We start from the raw sequence: 25,707 nt of genomic DNA, 5'->3' as shown, positions 1-25,707 counted from the left end.
GATAAAATCAAGAGAAAAAAGAGTTTTGGAGTCTGCGTAAGAATAACAAATCTATCTGTATGCTTGAGTATTTTATTTAGTCATCCCAGTCATTTGCATTAGTGGCATTTCTCTGCTCAAACAGTAAAGGGAAAATGGAGTCCTGTGTTCAAAATTTGTAGAGGGAAAATTTTAAAAAATATGTTCTTCTGTTTTATTAGTGCATGTTTGCAATTCATGCAGTTTACAATCATCTTGAGTGGTTACATGTACATATTACAGCTTTTTAAAAATCCCCTTTCCTTTCCTTCCCCCCTTTTCCCTTCAGTCCCCCATCTTCTTTTTCATACTTGTTAATATTATGTGTCTTAGCTCATGTTATTGGGTATATTGTTTACATTAAGAAGTAAGTTTTTAATGTAAGTAAAACATGTCTTTGGCTGCTCTTCCTGCTTGGGGACCTCTCCAAACTTAACATTTTATGCTTCTTTGGATAGAAGATGTTTTTAGTGCATTTTAGATACCTTTATGATTGAAAAGCAGCTTTTCCAGTTTGACTGTATTATGTCAACACTTCACTGGTAAGCACCATACCATAAAAAGTGGAATGTTCTTTGAGCAGTGAAAGAAGACATGTGGTCATCTGTAAGCAACATTTGGGCTTACAGTGAGTTTTTCACCTCTGTCTCCCTTCTCACTTGATACTTCATTACTCACCAGAGCTTGACAAAATTACAAAATAATTATTTTACCTTACCATAGTTGAGATTGCTGCATAAAGTTGTCCAGTATTTGTAATCCATTTTCTGGATTTTGCCCAAAGACTGCAGTCTTTACAAGACAGTTCAGGAAGCATCTCCTTGACTGGTAGCTGTAACCTTCAGCTCGCAGTGCCCTATCGTTGAACTTGCTACTCATCCCTTGTTTGGGTTGGACTGGGTTGGGTTGGGTTTTTCATACAGAGTCAGGTAATGTGGCTTGTACTGCAGTATTTCATAGATTGAAGCCTTCTGCATACCTGTCTCCCTATTGTACTTCATGGAGTTCCCAATTTTGAGTCCATGGGCTGAGTTTTGACTTTGTGACAGTATTGTTTTGTTCTTCCCTCCAAAACCACAAGCAAGAGCTTTTGTATTTGATCTAACCACTCATTTGACAACTGAGATTCAGTTACTTCCTCTGAAGTTAAACAGTGTTTAGCCTCATTATTTCATTGAGAGCTCTTTTCAAGCCTTCATGTGCTAGTTCGCCTGTTGATGTCAAGCATGGAAAGGGTGTACGTGGCTAGTTAGAATGCTGAGGGATACGTCCTTGGTGAATGTTCCAGATGATCCTATAAAGAGTCATGTTGTTGTGCACCCTATGCCTCTAAATGCTTGTACTGGAAAAAGTCTGCTGACAACGAATACCACCATACAGCAGCCTGTGAACAGTTTAAAAAGAAAACCCCAACTGTGGTGGCTCCGCTCAGACTAGTTTTTGTGGTATGTGTATGCTTTTGTGGGCATTTGGCCACAATAGAAATAGTATTGCTTAGAAATTGAGGGAGAGTGATTTTCCAGGATAATATCTGATCCTGTAGAAATCGAGGCTGTAAGTTTTAAGAAGAAACTTGCTTTTTATTTTCAAAATATAATTTTGAAAAGCAAAAAATAAAAATCATATAACCATTCTTGGGTATAACTTTCTGGAAGCACAGCATTTTTAATATACTTTAATGCTTTGACCGCAAAATAATTTTCCTAAATAGCAAGGGTTTTTGCTTGGTTCACTTACGGTACTGGGAAGGGATCAAACCCATGAGACTTTACCACTGAGCCGCATCGCAACCCTTTTTGGTTTTAATTTTGAGGCGAAGTCTCACGAGGTTGCCCAGATTGGCCTCAGCCGTAGCAGTCCTCCCTTTTCAGTCCTTGAGCAGCAAAAGCCGCAGCACCTGGCTGCTGTTTTGTTTGTGGTATCTGAACTTTGTTTCACATTTTCTCACTTGTTAGCAGTTGAAGTTTTGAGTCAGACATTCTTTTTAAGGAATTATTTTTAAAAGACAAGATTGACTGCTTTTCTTATTTATAAAATTATAGGTGAGACCCTAAAGTTTACCAGTGCTCATATGAACTATATTTGTACAGCCCTATAGCAAAGTGAGTAATTAATCAGAAAAGAGTTTATAATTTCATCCTTCAAGATTGATAGTTTCACATTTTTGAAATGTGGACATTGATTAACACTTAATAGTGTTCAAATATAGAACTAATTTTTCTAGAAATAACTGGAAGTTTTTTTTTTTTTTTTGGTACTGGGAATCAAACTTAGGACCTCGCACTTGCCAGGTAGGTGCTGTGCTGCTGAGCTATCTCCCCAGCCCAATAATGTAATTCTTTTTTTTAAAATTGGTACCAGGAATCGAACTCACAACTGCACACTTGCAAGGCAGGTGCTTATGCCACTGAGCTAAATCCCCAGCCCCAATAATGTAATTCTTAATTCCTTAACATATCTATGCATGAATCATTATTGATAAAACTAAAGATAATTCACATTGATAAAAGATCATAAAAGCTAGTCATGTGTTACAGGTAATGCTTTGTAATACGTAAGTGTAATTTTAAATCTCAAAGCATGTGATAAAGCCTTTGTCTTTGTGATAGTTGGAAAAGTTCAGTGTTGTTAAGATAACTGTCATTAGTAAAAGAGCTACTCAGGTTGATTTCTGAATCTTTGTTTTACTAACTGTAGTACCGTCTTAGTGTAAGTAATGACCAGCGTTTAAAAGGAGGAAGAAATCAAAGGAGTAGGATATAAAACAAAAGAAAATAGAATAGAATAGAGAATGTTAATGTAATTTTACTTACTGAGGTTAGTGCTGTTTGGTGATACTTTTTTATTGTTTGAATAAATGTGTGTCATAAAGTCAGAAAAATCTGTCAGCAGCCATCAGTCTTCAGGTGTTGTTAAGTGGCCTGATGGCCTTGTGGTTGTCTAAGATGACGATACACAAAAGAAATTGATGGCCACCTCTAGATTGGAAGGTTTCAATACTGAGTCTTCCTTGACCTGCTTGTACTCTCTTAACTAGGAGTAAATGGAGACCCTTGACTTGCTGATCAGATTTATTTTGGCAAGAAGCTGATGGGGGGAACTAACAATGTACTAGATAAAGGAATCATAATCCAGGAAGAAATTTAAATATCATACTGTATGTTGAATCTAAATCAGAAGGGGTTTAATAGGAATAATTCTTCACTTCTATAGGCATGCTTCTAAATGCAGTACTAAACAGTAAGTGAAGGTGTGACTTTTATGAAAGATGAGATCAAGAAAGCATTTTAGCTGTTTGCTGTGACTTGGGGCTGGGGGCGTACTGGAAATTGACCCCAGGACCTTTGCACTGGGGCACATTGTCAGCTTTTTTTTTTTCCTTACAGGTTTGCTCCACCTTATTAAAATGGTTAATGGAGTTTGAAACTGCATTTATGAAATATATGGATAGGTAGCCTTGACTGGCCAGGTCCGATATGCAGCATGGAATCCTTGGAACACCCCACTGAGGGAAACAGTGACAAACTGGAATGCCTAGAGCCTGAAAGGATGCCCCTGTTGAATCAGCTCCCTCAAGCCTCCTTAGCTTTATCTATAATAAAACCTTAGTGTTTTAGTTACTATTCTCTCCTTACTGAGACAAAATACCCAACACCCACAAGTTAAGGGAGGAAAAGTTTTATTTATCTCACAACTGTAGAGGTTTCACTCGGCAGTTGACTGACTCTAAGCCATGGTGACATGGCAGACAGGCATTGAAGAAGAGAAATAGTTCATGGCAGGCAAAAGGCAGCAAAACAACAAGGGACAAAACAAACCTCTTTCTGTCCCTTATATTGTATCCAGGCTACTGGGTGTAGGGCAGTGCCACACCATTCAGTGGGCTGATTTAGCAGTCGCCCACCCTTAGTACCAGCACGCACCATGATTCAGTCACACACACCAAATCCAGCCAACGCTGACAGAGCTCCACCTATGACTACATGAGGCTTTGGGGGGACATCTACACGCAAATTGTAACTCTTAGCTCAGTACTGTTACAGGAGTGCGGTAGCCAGCTATGCTGAGTGTAGCATAGCTCTTACTCCCAGACAGCTCACCTGCTAGTATAGAGGTGCTAATGTGTGTACTAACATAACTGAATAGACTCCTCAGAATACTTGAATTTCTTGCTCCCTGACATCTCTCACTTTGTTTACTCCAGTTCTGGTTGCCTCCATGCTTACACTATGAGGTTACAAATCAAGTTCACATATTCCTACATACCCATTCATACCCATTGAAATGACTGCCCAAATTAAAAGGTGCAGTTTGTCAACTTCTAGTTCTGGTTTTTACCCTTGGCCAGAACTTCAATGAGATTGAGGAGTGGGAATTTTGTCACATCATTGGTTAGAATCCATTCCTAAAAGGTATGTCTATTCAATTTTTAATATATCCTTGGCTGTTGGCAAACTGTGGTGGGAGAGTACCAGGCCTCACCAGGAGGTGATTCCCGCCTAGAAACCAGCGCCATATGTGGGCCGCTGTCGGAGTTGGGCCAGCCAGACCCAAGCCTCTCTGCATGAGTCAGTGCCATTCATGGATTGTGAGGGGAGAGAACCAGGCCTCACCAAGAAGTGGTCCCCACCTGGAAACAGTATCATTTTCATTGTTTCATTGGGTCGGGTTTTATTCTCTTTTGTTCAATTATGTTAAATCTGATGGCATGAACAGCTCTTTAAAAGATAGCAAGACGTATTATTGTAGCCATTTTGGATTTACTATTGGCTTGAAGTCCTTTATTGCATTCATTGTTTTGTTTTTTATTGTTTCTATTCTGTTGTTCTGTTCGATTTTTACTATGTCCAAAGGTATCTGCAGCTATTTTAAAGACAGAAAAAGGCATTATGGTAACTATTGCTGATTTCATAAGGTTTTGAAGTCCTGTATCACTTACTAGTTTATAAACTACCAAACTCAAAATAACTTAATTAGTTGGCGATTTACCTGGAGAAAACTTATTCTTTCATTATGGTGGACTTCTCGGTATCTTTGTTGTCCAAAACAAAACAATGTTATAAGGAAAGTAACCACCCTCTACTCTGGATAGTATGTTGAGATTTGTTAAGTTAGATTCCACTAGAGAAAGGCTAAAAAAACAATACCATTGTTTAGGTGTAAGTAACATTTTGGATAGTATGTTAAGATTTGTTAAGTTAGATTCCACTAGAGAAAGGCTGAAAAAAACAATACCATTGTTTAGGTGTAAGTAACATTTGATGTATTCCAATATAAAATATTGCATTCATATTCAACATGCAATTGTAAGCCCAGTAGGAAATCCAATGTTTTTAAAGAAAAAGGTTTACAGATAAAACTATAAGCAAATTAAAACTTCATACTTAAGTGGCAAAGTTGAATACAATTGCTAAGCAAAGAAAATATGTGTGCAAAAAGAAAAGCTAAAGGGATAATATTCATAATTACTGAGTAATCCATAAGAGAAAGACTCCAAATCTAGCAATAGAAGTGTGCGAACAGTTTTACAAAGCAGGTACAGGTGGAAAGTATGCTAATTGTCAGTGATTTGCAGTTCAAATCAGAAGATTGATTAGAAGGATGGGAAAAGGCAGATCAGGAAGATAGCATTTGTAATTGGGCAGATTGGCAAAAACCAAAAGGATTGATAGTGCCTACTGTTGGTTGCTGGTGAAGAAATTACTGTCCTTGTGGGTAGTTTGTTGATGGCCGTGCAGATTGGCATGAGCTTTAAGTATGAGTTAAGAATCTGTGTTCTGATCCTCTCAGACTGCTGCCTTATCTGAGTCATTCTCAGAATCTCTTGGCTTCATTTTACCCTGCTATCTGGTATACAAAACATGTACAGAACATTGTGTGGCCTTTCTGTGACAGAGCAACCCTTTGTCCAGCTGTCCAAGGTAGGCAGATCAGGAATCACTTCCTAAGTTTTTATAAAGATGAGCAAACTGATATTTCAGTTCAGTAGCTGTCCTGGGCCAGACAGGTCTAGGTGAAGAATTATAGGCTCTTTTTTTCCCCACTCACTTTGTATGACTTTCAAAGATGACTGCAGTGGAATCTTAAGTAAAACTGGGTAAGTCTACAGAGAAAAGAAGAGGCATATATGGTAATTTATTAAAAATAAGAGCCAGATTTTGGGTCTTTGTTTTTTTTGATGAAATAGTTAAGAACAGTCTGTCTTTTGAAGATATACTGAGATAATGACTCCCTACTTACTCAGAAGTGTGATAGTGGTTAAACAGTTTCAACCAAAGAAACTATTTACTTTTATAGTTAAGACAGTTATTAAAGTTATTTTTGCGTGTAATTATTAAAAATAATTCAAATTTTAGCAAGTTACACTCTGCAGAAAATTGAAATGTAACGACATAAATTATAATTTTTAAACTCACCTTTATGGTATTATGCAGATTTAGAAATTGATAATCAATTTGTTTCTCCTAGAAGAAGCTCATTTAGGAGGTACTCCCTTCTTGATGGCATTTGTTTTCTTCCTGTTTTGAAACTACTACAAGAGCCAGTATGCAAATGGGACTAAAAGCAAATACTTCATAAAAAGCAGAAATCAGAAAGGGTGTGGTGACAGAGTGTAGAAGAAGGTCTGGGATACATGATGCGTTTATAATTCCTGAGAGTAATTTAACAGTGTTCAGCTTGGGTAGAACACTTCCAACTATGCCCTTAAGTGGATTCCAGACCGGCCTAGGTGAATGTTTATACATGCCCTACCTTGTTCCAGAAGTATTTAAGGCAGCTTGAAATATTCTCTTGTATTTAATTATCATAACTTTAGTCTTGCAAATCCATAATGCCTTCTTCATGTTACGCCAAAATTGCCACAGTGAAACTTGACAATGGTAGTATGATTCTCGCACTGTGTGAGGTTTAACGTGCTATTCCTGTTGTGAAATTAATGCATAGGGCGTTTCCTGTGTAACATCTTTTTTGTCAGGGGTGTTGCTTTTTAAAAATCTTGTAAAATGACTTTTCTCTAAAAATCAACTACTAAAGCACAACCCTTTGCTATAAGCAAATATGTAATTTTCAATCATTTAAACTTGTGGGAGTACTATTAAAATTGGGTTGCATAAGAATTATTTAGTACTGTGGCTTACCGAAATGGAATTAACTGGTCCATATAATAATACTATATATGATAGGTATATTTAGCTTTAGGATCATGAAAACTCTTCCACTAACAGTGCTCTACCCTCATCTCTAAATTCTGAAAAGTTTAATAATATAGCAAGCCTTTGAAAACCTCTCATTTAAAAAATTCTTCTGAAAAAATAATACAAGCATATGCCTAAGGGAATATTCCAAAGGGGGCATTATGGAGAAGATCATGGCCACTGTGCATATGTTTCAGGGACTTGGTTATGAAGGTGCTATATGGTTGTACAGTGTGTGTCTGGGACTTAATAGAAGACAGACTTATATTTAAAACTTGCAGTGCTTGGTTGGTCTTAAGATGTAGTGGGCATTCTCAAGTAAGGGCTACTCACATTAGCATTGCCTTAATTTCCAAGAATTATTTCAGGGAATAAATGCTGGAACCATTGCCACACACCTGTATCCTTCATTGATACTCTTCCTTGTCTTACGTGCCATTAGCAGAGCAAGTTTAAACTGAATTGCACTAGACAATGAAACATGTAGAATAGAACAGTTAAGAGAGTTGTGAAACACAAAGGAGGAAAAAGGTTTATTTTTATTTCAGAAAAAGATTAAGGCCAGGGAATTTAGCTCAGTGGCATAAGCAAGTGCCTGCTTAGCAAGCATAAGATCATGAGTTTGATCCCTGGTATCAAAAAGAAAAAAGATTCAGATGATCATTTTGTTACCTTTTTTTTTTCTCTAGATAGGGTCTCACTATGCAGTTCAGGCTGGCCTTGAACTCACTTTGTAGCCCAGGCTGGCCTCGAACTCGCAGCAATCAATTCTCCTGCCTTAGCTGCCCAAGTAAGATGGTCATTTTGCCATTAAATGTATTTTTGTCCTTTTTTCCTTCAGACTGGGGTTTTGCACTCAAACCCTCATAAATGTTAGCTAAGTGCTCTTTTCAGCCTCTGAGCCCCATCCCGAGCCCCTAAATTTAAATTTTAACTTCTTGGCAAATAAGGGGGAAAATTAAGCAAAGCAGAACACAGTCAGTGATGTGGTTCACTGCATCATGACTTATTTAAAGAAGTGTACGAGTTCTTCAAATAGAAAGTTTTCCCTATTCTAATTTTTTAAAATGAAGAACGTGTTCAAGTATTTACATCTAGAAGCCTTACTGGATTTAAAGTTGTAGTTTGGGGGAAAGGCAGGAGGTAAACATTGTATAGGTGATGCCTTGTGCTTTATTTCATTGTATCATGAGACACGTTAGTGTCTAGTTGTCCTATATTTAGTTGTAGATCAATGTGTTCTCTGTCATCAGCCACTGAAGTTCCCATCTACAGTTCAGTTAATGATTTCATTGCGTATTGATTGTTGCCAGATTCATTATTACATCAAGGTTTATAGAATGGTAATTTTTGTTTTTCTGTACTCATTAGCTATGTATCGTCTATCAAGAACTTTTCCATATCAACTGTTGAATTGCCTTGAAAAGCTGTACAGAAAAAGGCAAGATAAATGTGCTGTACTCTTCATTTGCCAGTTTTCAGGGTATAGAACTATGGCTTTCACAGCCTCCAATGTGACCAGTTTAGTGTTAATTTCCATAGATTTTAGTGTTTCCCTTATAGTACTCTTAAATATATATTCCGATATCTGATTTGCATGTCAATATATTGCAGTCACTTTCTTTCTGTGCCTGAATTGAGCTGCCCTAAGCCTTTGGAGACCTTCTCAGTTTTGCTTTTCTGTCTTTGGCACAGCCTCATTAGTATTGGCTTTCTGGAGTAGCACATCCCAGGTCATCTTGTGTATTTCCTACTCTTTTATGGGGCTCTCATTCCTTTTCATGGAAAATGATCTTAAAATTACATTCTTATTACCCGTATTAACCTTTGATATTTTTTCCTTAGTCAGCACGTGCCTCTGCATATAAAGATCATAGGTGGATTTATAATATATATGTAATTTTATGTGAAATATTCTCATTTAAGAGAGATTGCTGATGTTTTTTTCACATCTAGAAAGCCAAAAAATCAGTTTGTGACTTTGAAGTATTCAACTATATTTTCTTATGTCAAGTTTTTTTTTCCTTTTTCAACTATTTTAAAGAACGATTAAGTAGCTATATTCATATCTAAATTTTACAGAAGCAATTGATGATTTGGACACACTTGTAGAAATGTGATTGAAATTTTAAGAGGAACATTATTAAAGCATGATGAATATATTCATTGTAACGTGAAAGATAGTAACCTAACACTGTAAAAGTTTGTCAAAATGTAGCTTAAAGTTCCAGCTTTTCCACTTTATTAACTGGCTTCATGGTATTAGAAGAAACCATCCAGTGTTCTTTGACCCTTACTTTACTGACTTATAGAACAGAAGTAATAGAACTTGGGAATGAAGGGTCCGAAGAATCTCACTCTGTTTTGCTAGGATCAAAGAAATAGTTTGTTTTACAAATGTCCCATAAGTCTATGTCATGTAGCACTTTCTGTGGGTAAAACTGTGAAGGATGAAACCAACACAGTCCATATTTCTGAGGGACTTACAGTAATAAAGGAAGATAGAGAATACATGTCACCTTGAGGTAATAAGTACTGGATTGGAAGAGAAGGACATGAGGATAAGAGGGGGAGCTATTTTGGAAAGAGTACTCAGGGAAGGTGTTGTTGATTGTGCCTCATTTGAGCAGACATGTAAATAAAATGAGAGGGCATGATTTGTGCTAATAGTTCCCAAAAATAATGTAGGAAATGTGCTAAGGCCAGACCCAAAAATATCAACCAGGGAGTGTAGCTAAAGCCTGGAATGAGGAAGATGAAAACAAAGGGGAACAGACCACAAGGAACCTCTTAGGTTTGGTCACAGTATAGATAGATGTCTCTGAATGAATTGGGAAGTGAGCAAAGGGTTCAGACTAAACAGAGAAATGACAGTACTTTGAAAGCTGTATGTGAGAGATCTTACAGTACTTTAAATATTGCTGATATTGTGGCCATCACTACAACCATCTGGTTTACTATCTAGGCTCTGAAAGAATTTTAGTATAGCTCCTTTCATTGGCCCCTGAAAATCTATTAATTACAGAAGACATTTCAGTGTCTTGTATGCCCTTGAGCATTTGATTTTGATTTTGACATGGTTAAGTTAGAGTTATGTACTTGGTACCTTTTGGTAATTAACCAAAGATTCAGCTGTTGCTTAAAGCTGCTCATGGTTTATTTTAATGGAACTGAGTCATCATATCTTATTTGTACCTAAGAAGGTAATGCTTCTTGTCCTTCCAAAAGCTAAATCAAGGCTTAAAAAAGAAAGATTACATCACTCCTTTTAACCCATTCCATACCGCTGTAAGTTTATAGGATAGATATCCTGTCTACCCATTTTAGTTTCAAAATTGATGATCATGAATCAGATTTTGAGGCAAGGGGAAACTATCTCCTATAACTATTCAGATTTTACTATGTACAAATACAGTGCTAAATACTTTAACCACATTTAATGTAATTTAATTCTTATGCTTCATTGTGAGGTAGTTATTGTTTTTCACAAACCAAAGTTGAGGAAAGTGGGCTTAGAAATATCCTGAGTCAGTTAAGGCCTGATGAAGTCAGGATTTGAACTCAGGCTATCTTTAAAGCCTGTGTAGTTAATTACTGTGCTCTTTATAATTACCCTGCATTACCAAACAGATAGTTGAGAACCTCACTCAGTTCCTGTATATATTCTGTAGTTAAGTAGCGCTAACCCTGGAAACGGGGGATTGGGTTTTAGAAATAACTTTAAAAGGGAAGACGTGCTCATGTGTGTACCTACATTTTGCACTTTGCGTGACTGCTTAGTTAAGTACTCTAGCAATCCCCATATGCCACAATCTTGTGTCTGGCTTTTTTTGCTTGTTTATACTTTTCCTATTTGAAAATTCCTATTTTCCTAATATGAGTCAAAGGTAACAAGTATGTTATGAGTCTTGTGGACTCACTGTCTAGAAATGCGTTGTCATTCAGCAGCTTTTCATTATTGTCACTGAATACATACACCCACGTCCATATGCACCAGAAGGTTGTTTTGGGAGCAGGTACCCTCACTGCCTTAAATTGGTGGGACACAGTGAATGTGTGCAATGTTTGCATGAATGAATGTGACTAGGTGACTGCCAGAGACCATTTCTAGCATCATCTGACCTCTATCTGTTCTAGAAAAAGAGACTGGACTCCTGATACAAAAACCTACACATACAGAACCAGTAATAATAAGGAGAACATAACAGTCTGTTAATAGTGGCTATCTCTGTATGCTTTGCAGATGATTTGTCACTTTTTACCCCATATAATCCTTTAATGTTTGAAATTTTGCTGAATGAACAGTGTAACCATGTTTTTAAGCTAGAAGTTTAGCTCTCAGTAATGAACTCTTCAGATGCAGAAGCAAGGAGCAGATACAGTCATTATTCACACACACACTCCCACATACACAGAAACTTGCAGAAGGATACATACTTACGTGGTCAACACATAAAAAGTGATTTTTTTTTCAGTGATCATGATGATGATTTCAGTGGTCAGTAAATGTCCATCATTAGGATGATAAAATTTTACAGAACATCCCTGATGTTATAGCAGCATTATTTGTGCTGCCATAACAAAATACCTAAAATAGTAGGTGATACATAAAGAACAGAAATATGTTTCTCTCAGCTCTAGAACTGAATCTAACATCAGGGTGCTGGCATCTGGTGTTTAATGAGGTTTGTATTCACATGGAAGAAGGGTAAAAAAGAGATAAACTCTGTATCCTCATATGACAGAAGAATGTAAACCTTTCTTGAAGACTCTTTTTATTATAGTACTTTTACAGGCCAGATGTGGGGGCACACTCCTGCAATGCCAGCACTCAGGTGGCTGAGACAGGAAGATTGCCGTGTGTTTGAGGCCAGCCTGGTCTACATAAACAAATTCAAGGCCAAGCCTGAACTACATAATAATAACAGTACTGATCAGTTGATTAGGGCTCCACCCTCATGACCTAAACACTTCCTGGTAAGTCCTAGCTGAGTTTGTACACTGGGGATTAAGTTTCCAACACATAAATTTTGGGAACCATTTAGCAGTTCCCTAGAAGTAATATTGACTGCACTGGATACTGCTTGCCCTGTGTGCAGAATAGTGAGTCTATACTTGGTTTCTATAGGGAGAGATTTAGAACAGAAAATTGCCTAAAATTGTGAACTGGTGTTATATAGAGTTAGCCAGTGCTATTCACCATGACAGCCAAGTGCTGTGATAGGGTGAACAGTGGATCCAGTCCCTCTGAAAGGGAACACAGGAAAAAGAAGAGCAGGCCTTGGTTGAGGTTTGGCTTGCTGGGAGGACATGTGGTAGGGTGCAGCAGTTGGAAATGTAGACTTGGGGCTGGAAGTAGATATCAGGTAGTTGAAACCACAGTTTGAGATCTCTAGAGGAAATATAAGAAGTGGAATGGCTCAAGGCAGAACTCTGAAGGACATCAGTGTTAAAGATGAGTCATTGAATTAAATGATGGATGGATGGGAAGAGCTTGTTGTGAAAGGGAAAGCAGCTGTGGGGAGCAGTGCCTGAACACGATGGCAAAGCAGATGTCCAGTGGGTTCTTGCCGTGCAGATTCAGCACGCAGTGCCCTGTGTTCATGTTAATATGAAAGTAGTATATTAAATTAGCCCTCCCATTGTCAAATTAAATCTCCTCTCCAACTCTTCTTTGTCTTAGGGATTCAGATACATACCACTGATTACCATCAAGAGCAAGTGTAGCCCCAGTTTGCAAGGTGTAGAGGTGGGTTTCTATAGGCCCCTTGAGAATTGTAACAATAAATGGCTTTGTCCAAACTGCATAAACGCTTTGGACCAGCCCAAGGCATCCTATTGAAATTTGTTGTGAACCAACTGTTTTGAAAGGACAAGAGTTATGTTTGAAAACTAAATGAATTTTTTCAATTATAATGTGTTTTTATGCCCATTTCCCTCATGAACTCTACTTATGTCCAAAATATAGCATAAGCTGTTTTAAACAATAGTAAGAAAAAATTTGAGCTTGAAGAAATTAAGTTAACAATGAAAACTCATATACCTGCCATCTAGATTTTAAAATTACAGCTTTATCGTACTTGCATTGCAATGCTGACTTAGAAATGGTTGGTATTGGTATATTCAAGGAGCAGAAAGGACATCAGCGTGGCTCGAACCTCTGAAGCAGGAGCCAAAGCACTGGGCCATCAGTCAGCATTGGGTAAAGCCTAGAGCTAGGCTTGGTGACCATGACTTTGGGTTTTATTCTCAGACAAAAAGTTCTTGAAGATGGGCATCTTTGATCAGTGAGCTGTCATTGTTGCCCAGAAGTCCTCCAAATTCTAAACCCAAGCAAATATTGCTGATGATAAGGAATAAATGAGACAGGCAGACGATAAGGTTGAAAACTGTCTTCTAACCACCTTAATTGCTTGGGAATCTCTGTTCTCTTCCAGTCATTAGTTCCCAAACTCATACTGTGCCTCTGTGTTTCACATCCTTCAGTGTCACAGAACAAGACACTGTCTCTCCTCCAGGGAGAGAGCAGTTTGAGTACAAGTTACAGTCTTTTGCTGTAACTTGAGCATGTCTGAAGATCATGTGTTATACTATGAATGAATTAACTCCTATTTCTTTTGAGTATAGATTAGAATAAGGAGATTAAAACAGGAATTGAAACATGAAGCTTACCTCTTTAAACCTGGGTTTTGGTTCCAAATCTAAAACCAATTAGTGATTCACTTATATCTCAGGTGTTTTTAAAAATGAAATTGAATAAGATAGAAAATATCTAACTTTGAAGATCAAGTTGGAAGCTCACTTTTTATCATTCTGCCTACAGTTCAGACATTTCAAACCCACAACTTTATTTCTGTGGGTACTCCTTTTTAAGTATTAAAGATAAATTATTTTACCATCAGTTTTCCTTAAATTTAGAGCTCATGTTTATCAGAGTTACACATATGAATGAGCAAAGGAGTCAATTAACTAACAGAAAGATCAGATTCCTGCCCTTTTCCTGCTCCCCAGAGGTAACACCTTTCAACTCCTTTGATTGTTTTGGCATTGATCTCCACATCTTTAAAACAGCATATCTATGATTTTCCCATATTGCTTGTAAGAGAAAATACATTGAGACAAGTGGTTAGACAGGAGCTACTTTAGTTTTCTGTTTTGTTTTTAGTGTAAATCAGCAACACAAAATCAGTACTTACTAGGTCTATGCATGTTAACCTAACATATTTCAGAATTCACAACTTTGTTTCTAGAATACTGTTATTCTTCCTCTCTTAACAGTGTTCCAGACACATGTATTACCTGTTTGCTTTGTCATCACTTAGGGCATTTCTAAAGTTTAAGCTTTTCTAAATTCTGCATTATTCTAAAAATTGGGTCACTTAGTGCGTATAGTATTCTACTGTGTATTTGAGTACATAACAAACCCTAGGTGTAAGACACCAATTCTCTTAAGAAGTTCTAGGCCTTATCTGCCCCCTGCCCCCAATCTTAGGAGACATAAGTAAAATAAAAGAATTTGTTGAAATTTACTGCGCCCTAAAAATAAGAACTGTATAATTTCACCTAATATTTGATACTTTTTACGACTAAATCATAGAAGTGAAGGATGGGTATGAGTCTGTCATGAGTAATTTCACCGATATGAATGAACTCTACTGAGGAATGTCCATTTATGCTTTCAGTGTATTCAGTGATACTGTCATTTCCTCAAAAGACATTTTTAAGTTTATGTGTTCTATAAAATCTTAGCTGCTCAGGGTTTGAATTAAAAGAAGTGATTGTGTTGTGCTTCCCTTCCCTCACAGAAGTGTTTTGTGTGTGTGTTCTCCTTGGCAACTGTGACTCCTGCTGCAACCCACATTTAGTGTGGGGCAGGACCTTTTAAGCCTTCCTTGCCCTGTAAAGTCACCTCTGCCAGGATTGAACCAGAGCTGAAAATATCTCTGTTGCATAGCACTGTAACACTTCCTGCAAAATACCATTAAACATTCCCACCCTGCACCCAGCCCTGACATATATAGCATCACTGCTTTTATTTGCAGAATTATAGGCAGGAAAGCTAATATTTTCAGAGAACTTACTGTGAATATGGCCTGTTGTCTTTATGCAGAAGCAACCTGCGTGTGTCCCCCAACCCTCTCCCCACAAAAGGTAGTGGAAAAGAATAATTCACGATTTGTGTATACAGTTTGTGCTTACATTGTTTGATCCATTTGCATACCTATATTTTGTAACCTGAGCAACTACTTTGATGATAACAATACACAATATATTAGCCGTTAATTTCCTATTATCTTGGTATGAAATTCCATATCATTTTTATTGTGTTTTTTTCCCTTTAAAATAAAATAAATTTTAAAGGAGTTGTGTGCTAGACTGGGTGTGATAGCACACACCTGTAATTTTAGCACTTGGGAGGCTGAGGTAGGAAGATCCCCATGAGTTCAAGGCCAGCGTAGGCCACATAGTTCAAGCCCAACCTGAACTGCGTAGTGAGACCCTGTCATTCCCTACAGCCCCCAAAACAGGATTTCTATACCATCTAGCTGGATAATAAGATAATTTAACAGCAAATTGGAAGTGGACCCCCCCCCATCAAACGTCTTATCATTAGAAAACAGATTTAAAAGTGGACTTAAGTATCTTTGGATTTTGAGAACATACAGTGGAAGACATCTGTTAGTTAGGGTCCCTCTCTTCAGTTAATGAAGATAGGGCTTTAATTTGATCCAAAAAATGCTAAGTTGACAGAAGCTGAGGTAGGTAATATTTAAGGATAGCAATGAGTCAGAACAGATCATATCAAAATGTGGAGCCTGCTGGTTTATGATTTAATTATAGGTTTAACACTAACATTCATTTGCATACTCTTTTCCCCTAAAGATTTGTTCTTTGTAGATATATGTATTACTGTATCTCAGATGTTAGTGAAAAAAGTTAAATTCTTTAAATGAAATTTTGGGCCAGGTTCCAAAAAAAGTGTCACGATGCTATGTACTGGAGATGAATATGTTTACAGGGGGAAATGAAGTGGAGTTGGAGTGTGTGAGACCCTCTGCCTATTGTGGTGCACGGATGGGGGGTGGGGAAATATCGGGCAGTGTGAGGTTGGAATTCATGGTTTAAAAACCACTAAAGTGAACCATAAACTTCTTCTGGAAAGTGTTACCTTTAGTATTTTATACAAGACTGTTCAATGCCTATGAGTTTAGCTTTTGGTTTGTTAGCTATGAGTTTTGTTTTATTTTGTTTCATTGTACTGGGGATTAAATCTGGGGCCTTCACACTGAGCTACCACTCCAGCTCTTCTTTTTCAAATTTGAGACAGGGTCTTGTTAAGTTGCCCAGGCTGGGATTGAATTTATTATTCTCCTGTCTGGGCTTCCAAGTCATTGGCATTACAGACACACACTACCGCACCTGGCCAGTGTAGTGTTCTCCTAGTTTATTTAGTAAAACAAATTGCAGCTTCCAGCATGTTCCCAAGTCATTTCCACTATTTATCCTGTTAGTCGTGTCTTTCTCATGATCATTTTTGGAATAGTTATATCTTGTCCTTTGTATAATCTAATATTTGGCTTATATGGTTGAAATGTTTTCTATTGCCCACAAAAAATTTGATAACTAAAAAAAAAAATTCATTATCCCCAGGATTTTCTGCAGTGTGCTCTTTCATAGATGGTAGTCATGTGCAGGGTGAGATGAGATAGTGCATGTTGGAAATGGCATAAGAGCCTTAAGATCTGTGAAGAAAATTGTGCAAAATGCCATCCAAGGTTCTGTGCAGCACTGACCCCAGGCTCACTGGAATAGGCCAGTGGAGGTGCTGAGGAAGGGAGTGTATGTGTTGGCGCGCTCCGGACGAGAGCGTCAGTAGAGGATAGGCGAGGAGGCCTGGTGTGGGAGCCATTTGTGGTTAAGCCCCTGCTACGGACTAAGAGACCACTGTTCATTGGAGGCACAGTCTGGTGATTGAGGACACTTTGCATCAAGACATAGCCAAGCATTATTTTATCACTATTATTTACCACTCAGTTCCTTGAGCCAGATTCTCAAGCATGCTAAACTTTTCCTATGAATTGCAGCAGTAATATCCTACAAGGGTTGAAAGGATTGAAAGGATTCCATGAGATTATGAATGAAGTGCTTTGCGAGGGTCAATGGTCCTGTGAGTGGTAGCTGCTGCTATCTATTTCAGCATCTCCGGAAACTTCCTCCTAATGGGTTTAGGGAGCAGATTTCTAAAGAGAAAGAGAATAGTGTTTTTAAAAGTACAAAGCATTCTATGATTGTAAGTCATCTTTCTGTGTCCTCATTTCTTACACAGTAGGGTCTCCCAGTTCCTACTGATTTTGAAAGTTACATAAAATGGATTATATAAATAAAAGATTCCTCTCAGATTTGGGTTCACACAGTATGGCATTTGTTGGCCCCACTGTTTGCTTACAGGAGTCTTGTGCTGCCTTGCAGGTCAAGCAGGCAGAGTGCGGCGGAGGCCTCTGTCGCTGCCGTCATGCCGTTCCCTTTTGGGAAGTCTCACAAATCTCCTGCAGACATCGTGAAGAACCTGAAAGAGAGCATGGCTGTTCTGGAAAAACAGGACATTTCTGACAAAAAGGCAGAAAAGGTATGCATCTGACTTTATTTATATTTTAAATCTTTCAGATAGGAGCATATATAAAGTAAACCATGGGGTAATTTTTTAAAACAGGTAACTTCGCATTTGAACCTTTTAAAATACTGATTGAGGTGCTGGGCATTGAACCCAGGGCTTTGCATGTGCTAGGCAAGTGCTCTGTCACTGAGCTGTGTCTCCAGCCGTGGGCTTTAAAGGTGGTATTTGCTTCTGCTACAAAGGCACAAGCTTTCTTCTGTGTATTTCCCTCACATAGACACATTTCCATCTTTTTTTGTCCATTTTTGATTTGAAGTCTTCAGGTTTATCTGAAGATGTCTCCATCTGCAGGTGTTTTACCTGATTGTTCAAAGCAGTGTTTCCAACCGCAATGTTCCTGGGAGGGCACGGCACCTGAGTATTCACAGGTCCTCTCTGCGACCTAGTCGCTTAGGCTATTCCTCATTTTCATGCCATTAATATCCTGACCCTCTTCCCCAAAACATTATTTTCTATAAATAATTATATGTCCTGCTTCCTAAAGGATTTGTGAGTAGAGTTTGAGGTGTATTCCTTCTTGAAGAATATTCTAATCTTTATTCTTTCTTTGCTTTTGCTTTTTTTTAGATAGGATTTCATTATGCAGTGCAGGCTAGCCTTGAGCTCACTTTGTAGCCTAGGCTGGTCTCAAACTTAAAATGATCCTCCTGCCTCAGCTTCCCAAGTACTGAGATTACAGGTGTGTGCTACCACTCCTGGCTTCATAGTCTTCCTTGTTGGATTTAGCATTCACCTTCTTACTACACGTCTTAAAATATCTCCCTGACTTGCATCTTCGCTGCACCAGCACAAGACCCTGTGTGATCAAGTCTCTTTTCCTTTTTCTCCCTCATACTATAGGCTTTACCAGTCTCCACTATGTAAAATAATCAAGTATACTAGTCTCTTTATGCCTTTGTTTTATTGTTGCTACCTGTAATCTTGCCTCCAGTTAACTCTATATCTTAACGCCGTGTTAAGATAAATACCGTATTTTTGTGAAAACCATATCATCCACAATGAAAAGTATAGTGAGAAGAGTGGCATTGTGTCAAGTTTTGAAAAGTTTCTTTCAATGTCTGGTTTAATAGAAGATAGCTGGCTTCTCATGTTTGTTTGCATATAGGTTTTCGTTATTTTGGTTTAAGATTATGAAAATTGGCCCCTTATGGATGGATGGATATGTAGAGATGTAGATGGATAGCCAGCCTTTTATGGAGAAGAGTAGTTTGCTTTGGTTCTTTTTTTTTTTTTTTTTTTTTTTTTTTTTTTTTTTTTTGAGACAGGGTCTTCATTGTATAACCCAGGGCCTTGAACTCACAGCTGTCATCCCACCTCCTGAGTCCTGGGATCACAAGTGTGCAGCACCACTACACCCAGCTGGAGAGGAGTATTTTTAAAGCATTTCAAATAATTTTAAGTGTTTGGTACCACACCAGAATTTGACAGTTGGTTGTCCAGAAGTTTGCAACTATGTGAATGCAACTTTTATATAGTGTACTTTAGAAGGATCTTTTACCCATGCATAAGTTTATAACATACATTGGTCATTTAGAAAATACTGCATCACTGATATGTACAGATCTTCAAAATGTTGATGCACTATCTACATAAAATGCACATTTTTAAATATCACCACTGATCACATCAGGAGAGTCTTATCCACTAAACAGGTGGCTGTGTTTATTAAAATTTTGGAATTCAAATTTGGCTACAAATACTGTTTGTTTTCCTTGAAATTACAGATTACTTTATTAATTTTTGAGGAAATGTCTGCCAAATATGTCTGAATAATTTGTCAATTTTTCTTCGTGGTAAAAATCATTTTCCATAAAAAAGCAACTAGCTCAATTCATAGTTTAAAAAATCTTACAACACTTTGGGCAGTCATATTCTGTGAGCCAAGTGTACTTTATACATACTTTCTATTTTACACACAAAATGTTAAAAATGTTTGTGTACTCAGAGGTCAGAATAACTTTTTTCTCTCGGGCATTCTTAAGAGAAACTAGCTTGTTTTATTAACTTTATTGCTTTATTTATTAACAAAGCAGTAGTAACTGTCAGTACAAATTGCAATACTGAAAGAAAACAAATAATACAGTGCACAGTGCTAACCACTTTTGTACTGATAAAAAAATCTAACAAACTCCGAGGGGATCTTGAAAAGCCCACAGGTCTGCAACAACAGAAACACCCAAGTGTTTAGAGTTAGCATTACCCAGGGTTTGGAGGTAGGTTTATTTAACATGGAAAGGCACTGACCTCAGGAAAAAAAATGTCAGGCCCCAAAGGTTCAGGGAGGAGACAGGGTCTCACTGTGCAGTTCAGGCTGGCCTTGGGCTCACTTTGTAGCCCAGGCTGGTCTCGAACTTGCCACAATCTGCCTGCCTCAGCCTCCCAAGTGCTGGGATTACAGGAGTGTGCCACCGTGGCCGGCTGGCAGGGAGGTTTTTATGGGCTTGGTTGCAAAGGGAAAGTAGAGGCAGAATAATTGGCTGCCTTTGACGGGTTTTTACAGTATACATCGTAGTGACTAGCTGTTTCTAAGAAACACAAGTAATAGAAACTGTAAGGAACTGTTACCTGGGCAATTAACAGACCTTGAATTACATGGAGGGAGCATTTTCTGCTTCCGGTCCACACTTTGAAATAAATGTGATAGTTAATGAGAGGTACACAAGGAGGTAGGGAGGTACAGACATAGGCTGTATCCTAAATAGGATGGGTTACATAGGACAAGTCTCATTGACTTCTTTTATACTCATAGACATGAGTATAAAATAATAGTAAGCAAATCCCAGATAGAATATTTATTTGACTTAATCAGTGGTTTTTCTGCTAGGGATCCATTCTGCAAGAAGACACTGAACTGTGAGAATACTTTTGTTTGTAACATTTGGTGGGTGAGGCTGCAGGCTGCTACTGACATCCATTTAGTAAAAGCCAGAGATGCTGCTAAGCGTAGACTAGCCCCCCACAGCAGAGGATTATCTGGCCAAAAATGTCTATAATGCTGAGGTTGAAAACTCATGCTGTAAACCAACATTAATCAAGAATAGACCTGCTGGGCTGGGGATTTAGCTCAGCGGCATAAGCACCTGCCTTGTAAGCAGGCAGTCGTGAGTTCGATCTCCGGTACCAATAAAAAGGAAAAAAAGCCAAAAAAAAAAAAAGAATAGACCTGCTATGAGTATAAAACATGTAGTTGTATGTATAAAAAGATAAACTTCAGTTAAGGAGGCAACTCTGAAGAACAATCCATGTAAATTACTTATTCTAAAATAAAAGACTAGGAAAGAAACCATGAAACTTGATTTATCAGGACCCAGAAAAAGTGGCAACTAATGCAAACAGGAAGAGAGAACTGAAACTGAAAACTGTGGAAAGATGAAAGTTCAGCTGATAAAATAAAAACCATGTTTGAAAACATGATAGTTCCATTAAGTTAGGGTGTTTGCTTGCTATGATTTGTTAGCATTGTTTTAGAAATTATAGCCAGTGTATAAAAAGTAACTTAGAAACTTAAAACAGTCATTGCAAATAAAGAAGAAAAGTTACAGTGTTGAGATATTTGTAAGTGTTCCCAATGCGAAGTCCATGGGGAAATGAGAATTTGTTAGGACAGCTAAGCGAATAGAATATCCAGATTATGGATATATGGGTTATGTAGCCAAAAGTGTCTAGTTTGGCTTTTTGTGGGGTTGTTTGTCTGTTTCTTTGTTTGTGACAGGATCTTGCTATGTAGTTTAGGCTAGATTTGAATTTTCGATAATCCTCATGCTTCAGCCTTCCAAATTCTGGGATTATAGGTGTCTGCCACCAAGATGCCATTTCTTCCCAAATTAATTTTTCAGATTAAAATAGTTCCTTTCAGATCATAGCAGGATCTTTCTGAGACTTGACAAATATTAATCTGTTCTTATATTGAATCAAAACATTTCATTCACAGTCTTGACAGTGATAGTGTACTAAAATCCATCATTCTGATTTTTTTGTGTGTATGTGTGCCAAAAAAGACATTCATGACTCTTTAGTTCACTCCCCAAATCCTTGTATTTTATCTGGAGCGCAAAAACATGTAAATCTAGGCCTTAATCACGTCTCCGTTTCCTTTGTTGCCGCTACAGTGTGAGCTGTCCATGTCTCCGCTGTGGATACTGCAGGGTCCTCCTCACTGGTTTTCCTGGCCTCCCTACAAGCATAGTGATTCTTTCAAAACGTCCATCAAATAGCATTTTCCTCAGCATAAGACTCAGAGTCCTTACTCTGACATAAAGTACGTTCTGCAGCCAAGTCTGACATAGCCTACTTTTGGAAGGCTTGTGAGCTGAGAATACTTTTTATATTTTTAAAGGATTAGTTAAATAGAGACTTTCTGTGACTTGAAAAGCTTAAAATATTTACTGTCTGCTTGTTTACAAAAACATGAATGGTGAGCTCTGCATGGACATTGGGGCAGTGTCCCCAGTGGTCTCCGCTAGCCTCCCCCTTGTTGGCCTTGCTCTTCTGTGAACCTTCGTAGGCATTTGCGTTTGCTTCTCTTTCCCGGCTTTTCCTTGGTTTGCTCCCTTTTTCTGATTGCCGTAATGCTGCTTTTCCCCTACTTCCCCATCTCGTTACTGTTCCCTCATTTTGCTGTCTTTATCATACTTACTGATACTTTCTTCCTCTTGTTAAACTACACGCTTTCCAAAAACATGGCTTTCCAAAAAATAGCTTAATAAATACTTGTGTGTATTGAAAACAGAATAGAAAGCAGAGTTCTGAACTCTGCTGAATGAAGTAAAAACCACTTCTAGTAGTATTACAGTAATTTGTATATTGAATTTATGAGTAACAGGAAGATACCATAATTTTTTTGGATTCGGTGATGATGATTAAGTGTGTGTTATTCCCTTGTTAATGCTGCCACCCACAGAAACAGTATGATAAATGACTTTGCTCACTAGTTCTGTTCTCATGATCCTAGAGTCATTCTATGGTTTTGTGAGAGAATCTTCTGAGATGGTTAAGCATGATCAGAAGACAGTTTAGAATCAATGAATAATTATACCTAACGGATCTGAAGATAGAATTTTGAGTTTGCTGACATGGCTCAAGTGATATGCAGCAAGCTATAAACCTGCACTGTAACATGTATTGTTATTAACTTCTGGGAGGAGAATTAACGGGCTTAATTAGTAGTTGATGAATGATGAAAACTGGAAGATAAAAATCCGGTGAGTGACTGAATCAGAGACCAAAGAAGCATGGGTTAGTGGGGTAGGGGTTGATAATCCTAACTGATTTAGTTACAGATAACTAATACAGACAAAAGTATGGCCATGTGTTGTTTAAAAAAAAAACAGACTAAATGCCTACACCAAAAACAAAACAACTATTAGAAATACTTAGTTGATCCAAAAGAAAGCAGAAGAAGAAAGGAGGGAGAAACAACAGAACAAGTAGAAAATAAATAGTAAGATGATAGACTCCAGTATGTAGCTACTTCACATTGGTTAATGATATGAATGTTCTGAACACTCCAACTAAAGACATAGGTAGTCTGATTGGATGAAAAAGTGCCAGTTATACGCTGCTTATAAGGGAGTGCTTTACAGGCAACACAAGTAGATTAAAAGGAGCCAAATAGAAAAATACACCTTGTTAACATTTATCACAAGGCTGGAGAGGCTGTAATAAAAACAGACAAAATAGATCTCAGAGGAAAGACTTTTACCAGGAATAGAAACCCATTTCATGAAAAGTAGGGATCAGATAATCCAGTGGATTTAACTTTTGTGAGCATTTATATACTTAAAAACAAAGCTTCAAAATAAAACAAAATACCACGAGGCATGGGAAGGCTGAGGCAAGAGGATCACCATGTTCAAGGTCAGCCTGAAATAAGTAGCAAGACCCTAACCCCCCCCATTAAAAAACTAAAGTCTGATAGAACTGCAAAAAGAAAAGAAACAGTCAAATTATATTTGGAAATTGTAGTATCTCTTTTTCAATAATAGAATAAATAGGAAGTCAGCAAGGATTTTCTAGTAGATCAGAATAGTACTGTCAACAGCATGAACTGATGTAAGAGTTAACACTCCACTAAATAATGGCAGAACAAAGCTACACATAAGCATATCTCGAAATAGGAAGTTATAGACAGTATGTTCATGACTGTAGTGAAATTAAAAATAAAAACGGTAGCCTTGCATGATGTCACATGCCACCTGTAAGGCAGAGGCAGGAGGGTTCCAAGTTCAAACTGGGCAACTTAATGACTTAGTGAGACCCTGTCTCAAAATTTAAAAATTAAAGGGTGGCAAGTAACTCAGGGCAAAGGCTGTGGATTCAGTCTCCAGTACCTTGAAGCAGTAATAGAAAGGGCCATAGGAAATTCCAGTTTGTTTAGAAACTAAATATCATACTTCTAAAATAACTCATGGATCAAAGGTTGAGGAGGATCACAAATTAGAGCCCAGCTGGAGTGGTTTAATAAAGACTGTCTCCGTCAGTCAGCAACTTGTTTTTAAAAGCCTGAGGATTTAGTATAGTCCAGAGGCCCAAGGTTCAGTCCCCAGTGTGGAGTGGGGTGTGTGGTGCAATCCCACCACTTGGGAGGCTGATGTGGGAGGAGTGCTGAGAGTTTAAGGCCAGCTTGGGCTGCATAATAAACTCAGAGCCAGCCTGAATGTCCTAAGAACTTGTCTCAAAAAAAAAAAAAAAAAAAAAAAAAAAAATACTGTACTTTAACAGAGTGACTCAAACTATAGGATAATGCAGTGTGACCAAATGAAGTGAAGTGTATTCATAAAATACAGGGCTAATTCAGTATTCAATATTCAGTCAGTATAATTCATTATTTTGACAAACTGTGTATCATTAGATAAAAGCACCTAGCTTCCATTTCTGACTAAATACATACATACCCTCATACCCTCAGTAAAAACAAAAGTAGAAGTTCCTCAGCTAGGAAAAAACCATGTATCAATGTAAGTAGTTCACTACTATTATATATGTGGTAACAGGCTAGGTTCTTTTTTTTCCAAGATGAAGCATAAGATGTCCATTTTTACTGTTTCGACTCTAGATTGAAAACAAGTAACACCTTTTAATTTGTATAACTTGGCTTATTTTCAAAGAAAAGCTGAAGGAGTCTACAAAAAGAACAGAACTGGTAAGTAGCTCACTAGTGAGTTTAACCAAGGGTGCAGGTTACAAGCTCAGTATACAAAAATTTGTTGTATTTCTGTACAATAGCAATAAATAGTCTGTGATTGAAGTTTTAAAGTACCATTTAGAATAGCACCAAACACCCGCTGGGGATTTAGCTCAGCGGTGTAAGCAACTGCCTTGCAAGCAGGCAGTCGTGAGTTCGATCCCCGGTACCGATAAAAATGAAAAAGAAAAAAAAAAAAGGAGAAGAATAGCGCCAAAAACTATGAACTACTTAGGGATAAATGTGACAAGGGAAGTGGAAGATCTACAGAGTCACTGCAGTTCTGGCAGGCTTAAACAGAAAAGCTCGTTCGGAAATTTGTGTGGAAGTACAGAGCAGCCACAGTAATCAAAATAAGAGAAGAAAATTAAAAGTTGACTAGGCAACAGTGTGATTTCAGGAAAATATGAAACTGTTGTAATCAAAACAGTGATGCTGATGGAAAGAAAGGAAGTGGGGATAGGAAGTTCAGAAGCAGCTCATGCATGTATGGAAAATTAGTTTCTAACCGAAGAACAAATGCAGTTCTGCATAGTTAAACAGTGGATGCTGACAGTTCAGTACGCAGATGGACAAAGGGAAGAAGTTAGATTCACACCTCATACCAAATACAAAAATTTACTCAGAACAAATCA

General features: G+C 37.8%; 2 protein-coding genes across 2 annotated transcripts in view; one reads left to right on the top strand and one right to left on the bottom strand.

Annotated features, from left to right (window-relative positions):
* Window positions 1–17,822, bottom strand: part of LOC134473275 (translation initiation factor IF-2) — a 35,984-nt gene extending 18,162 nt beyond the window's left edge. The window contains exon 1 of the mRNA XM_063237130.1: window positions 17,685–17,822. Coding sequence (XP_063093200.1) covers window positions 17,685–17,729 — 45 coding nt within the window. The 5' untranslated portion in view covers window positions 17,730–17,822. The remainder of the gene's footprint in view (window positions 1–17,684) is intronic.
* Window positions 17,691–25,707, top strand: part of Cab39 (calcium binding protein 39) — a 51,180-nt gene continuing 43,163 nt past the window's right edge. The window contains exon 1 of the mRNA XM_013157556.2: window positions 17,691–17,841. Coding sequence (XP_013013010.1) covers window positions 17,728–17,841 — 114 coding nt within the window. The 5' untranslated portion in view covers window positions 17,691–17,727. The remainder of the gene's footprint in view (window positions 17,842–25,707) is intronic.

This window comes from Cavia porcellus, unplaced genomic scaffold (assembly GCF_034190915.1).
Source record: "Cavia porcellus strain 051 isolate PalLab524CR breed Dunkin Hartley unplaced genomic scaffold, mCavPor4.1 scaffold_26, whole genome shotgun sequence".
Taxonomy (NCBI): Eukaryota; Metazoa; Chordata; class Mammalia; order Rodentia; family Caviidae; genus Cavia; species Cavia porcellus.
The sequence above is the reverse complement of the archived record's forward strand: the minus strand, read 5'-3'. Positions and strand labels throughout refer to the sequence as shown.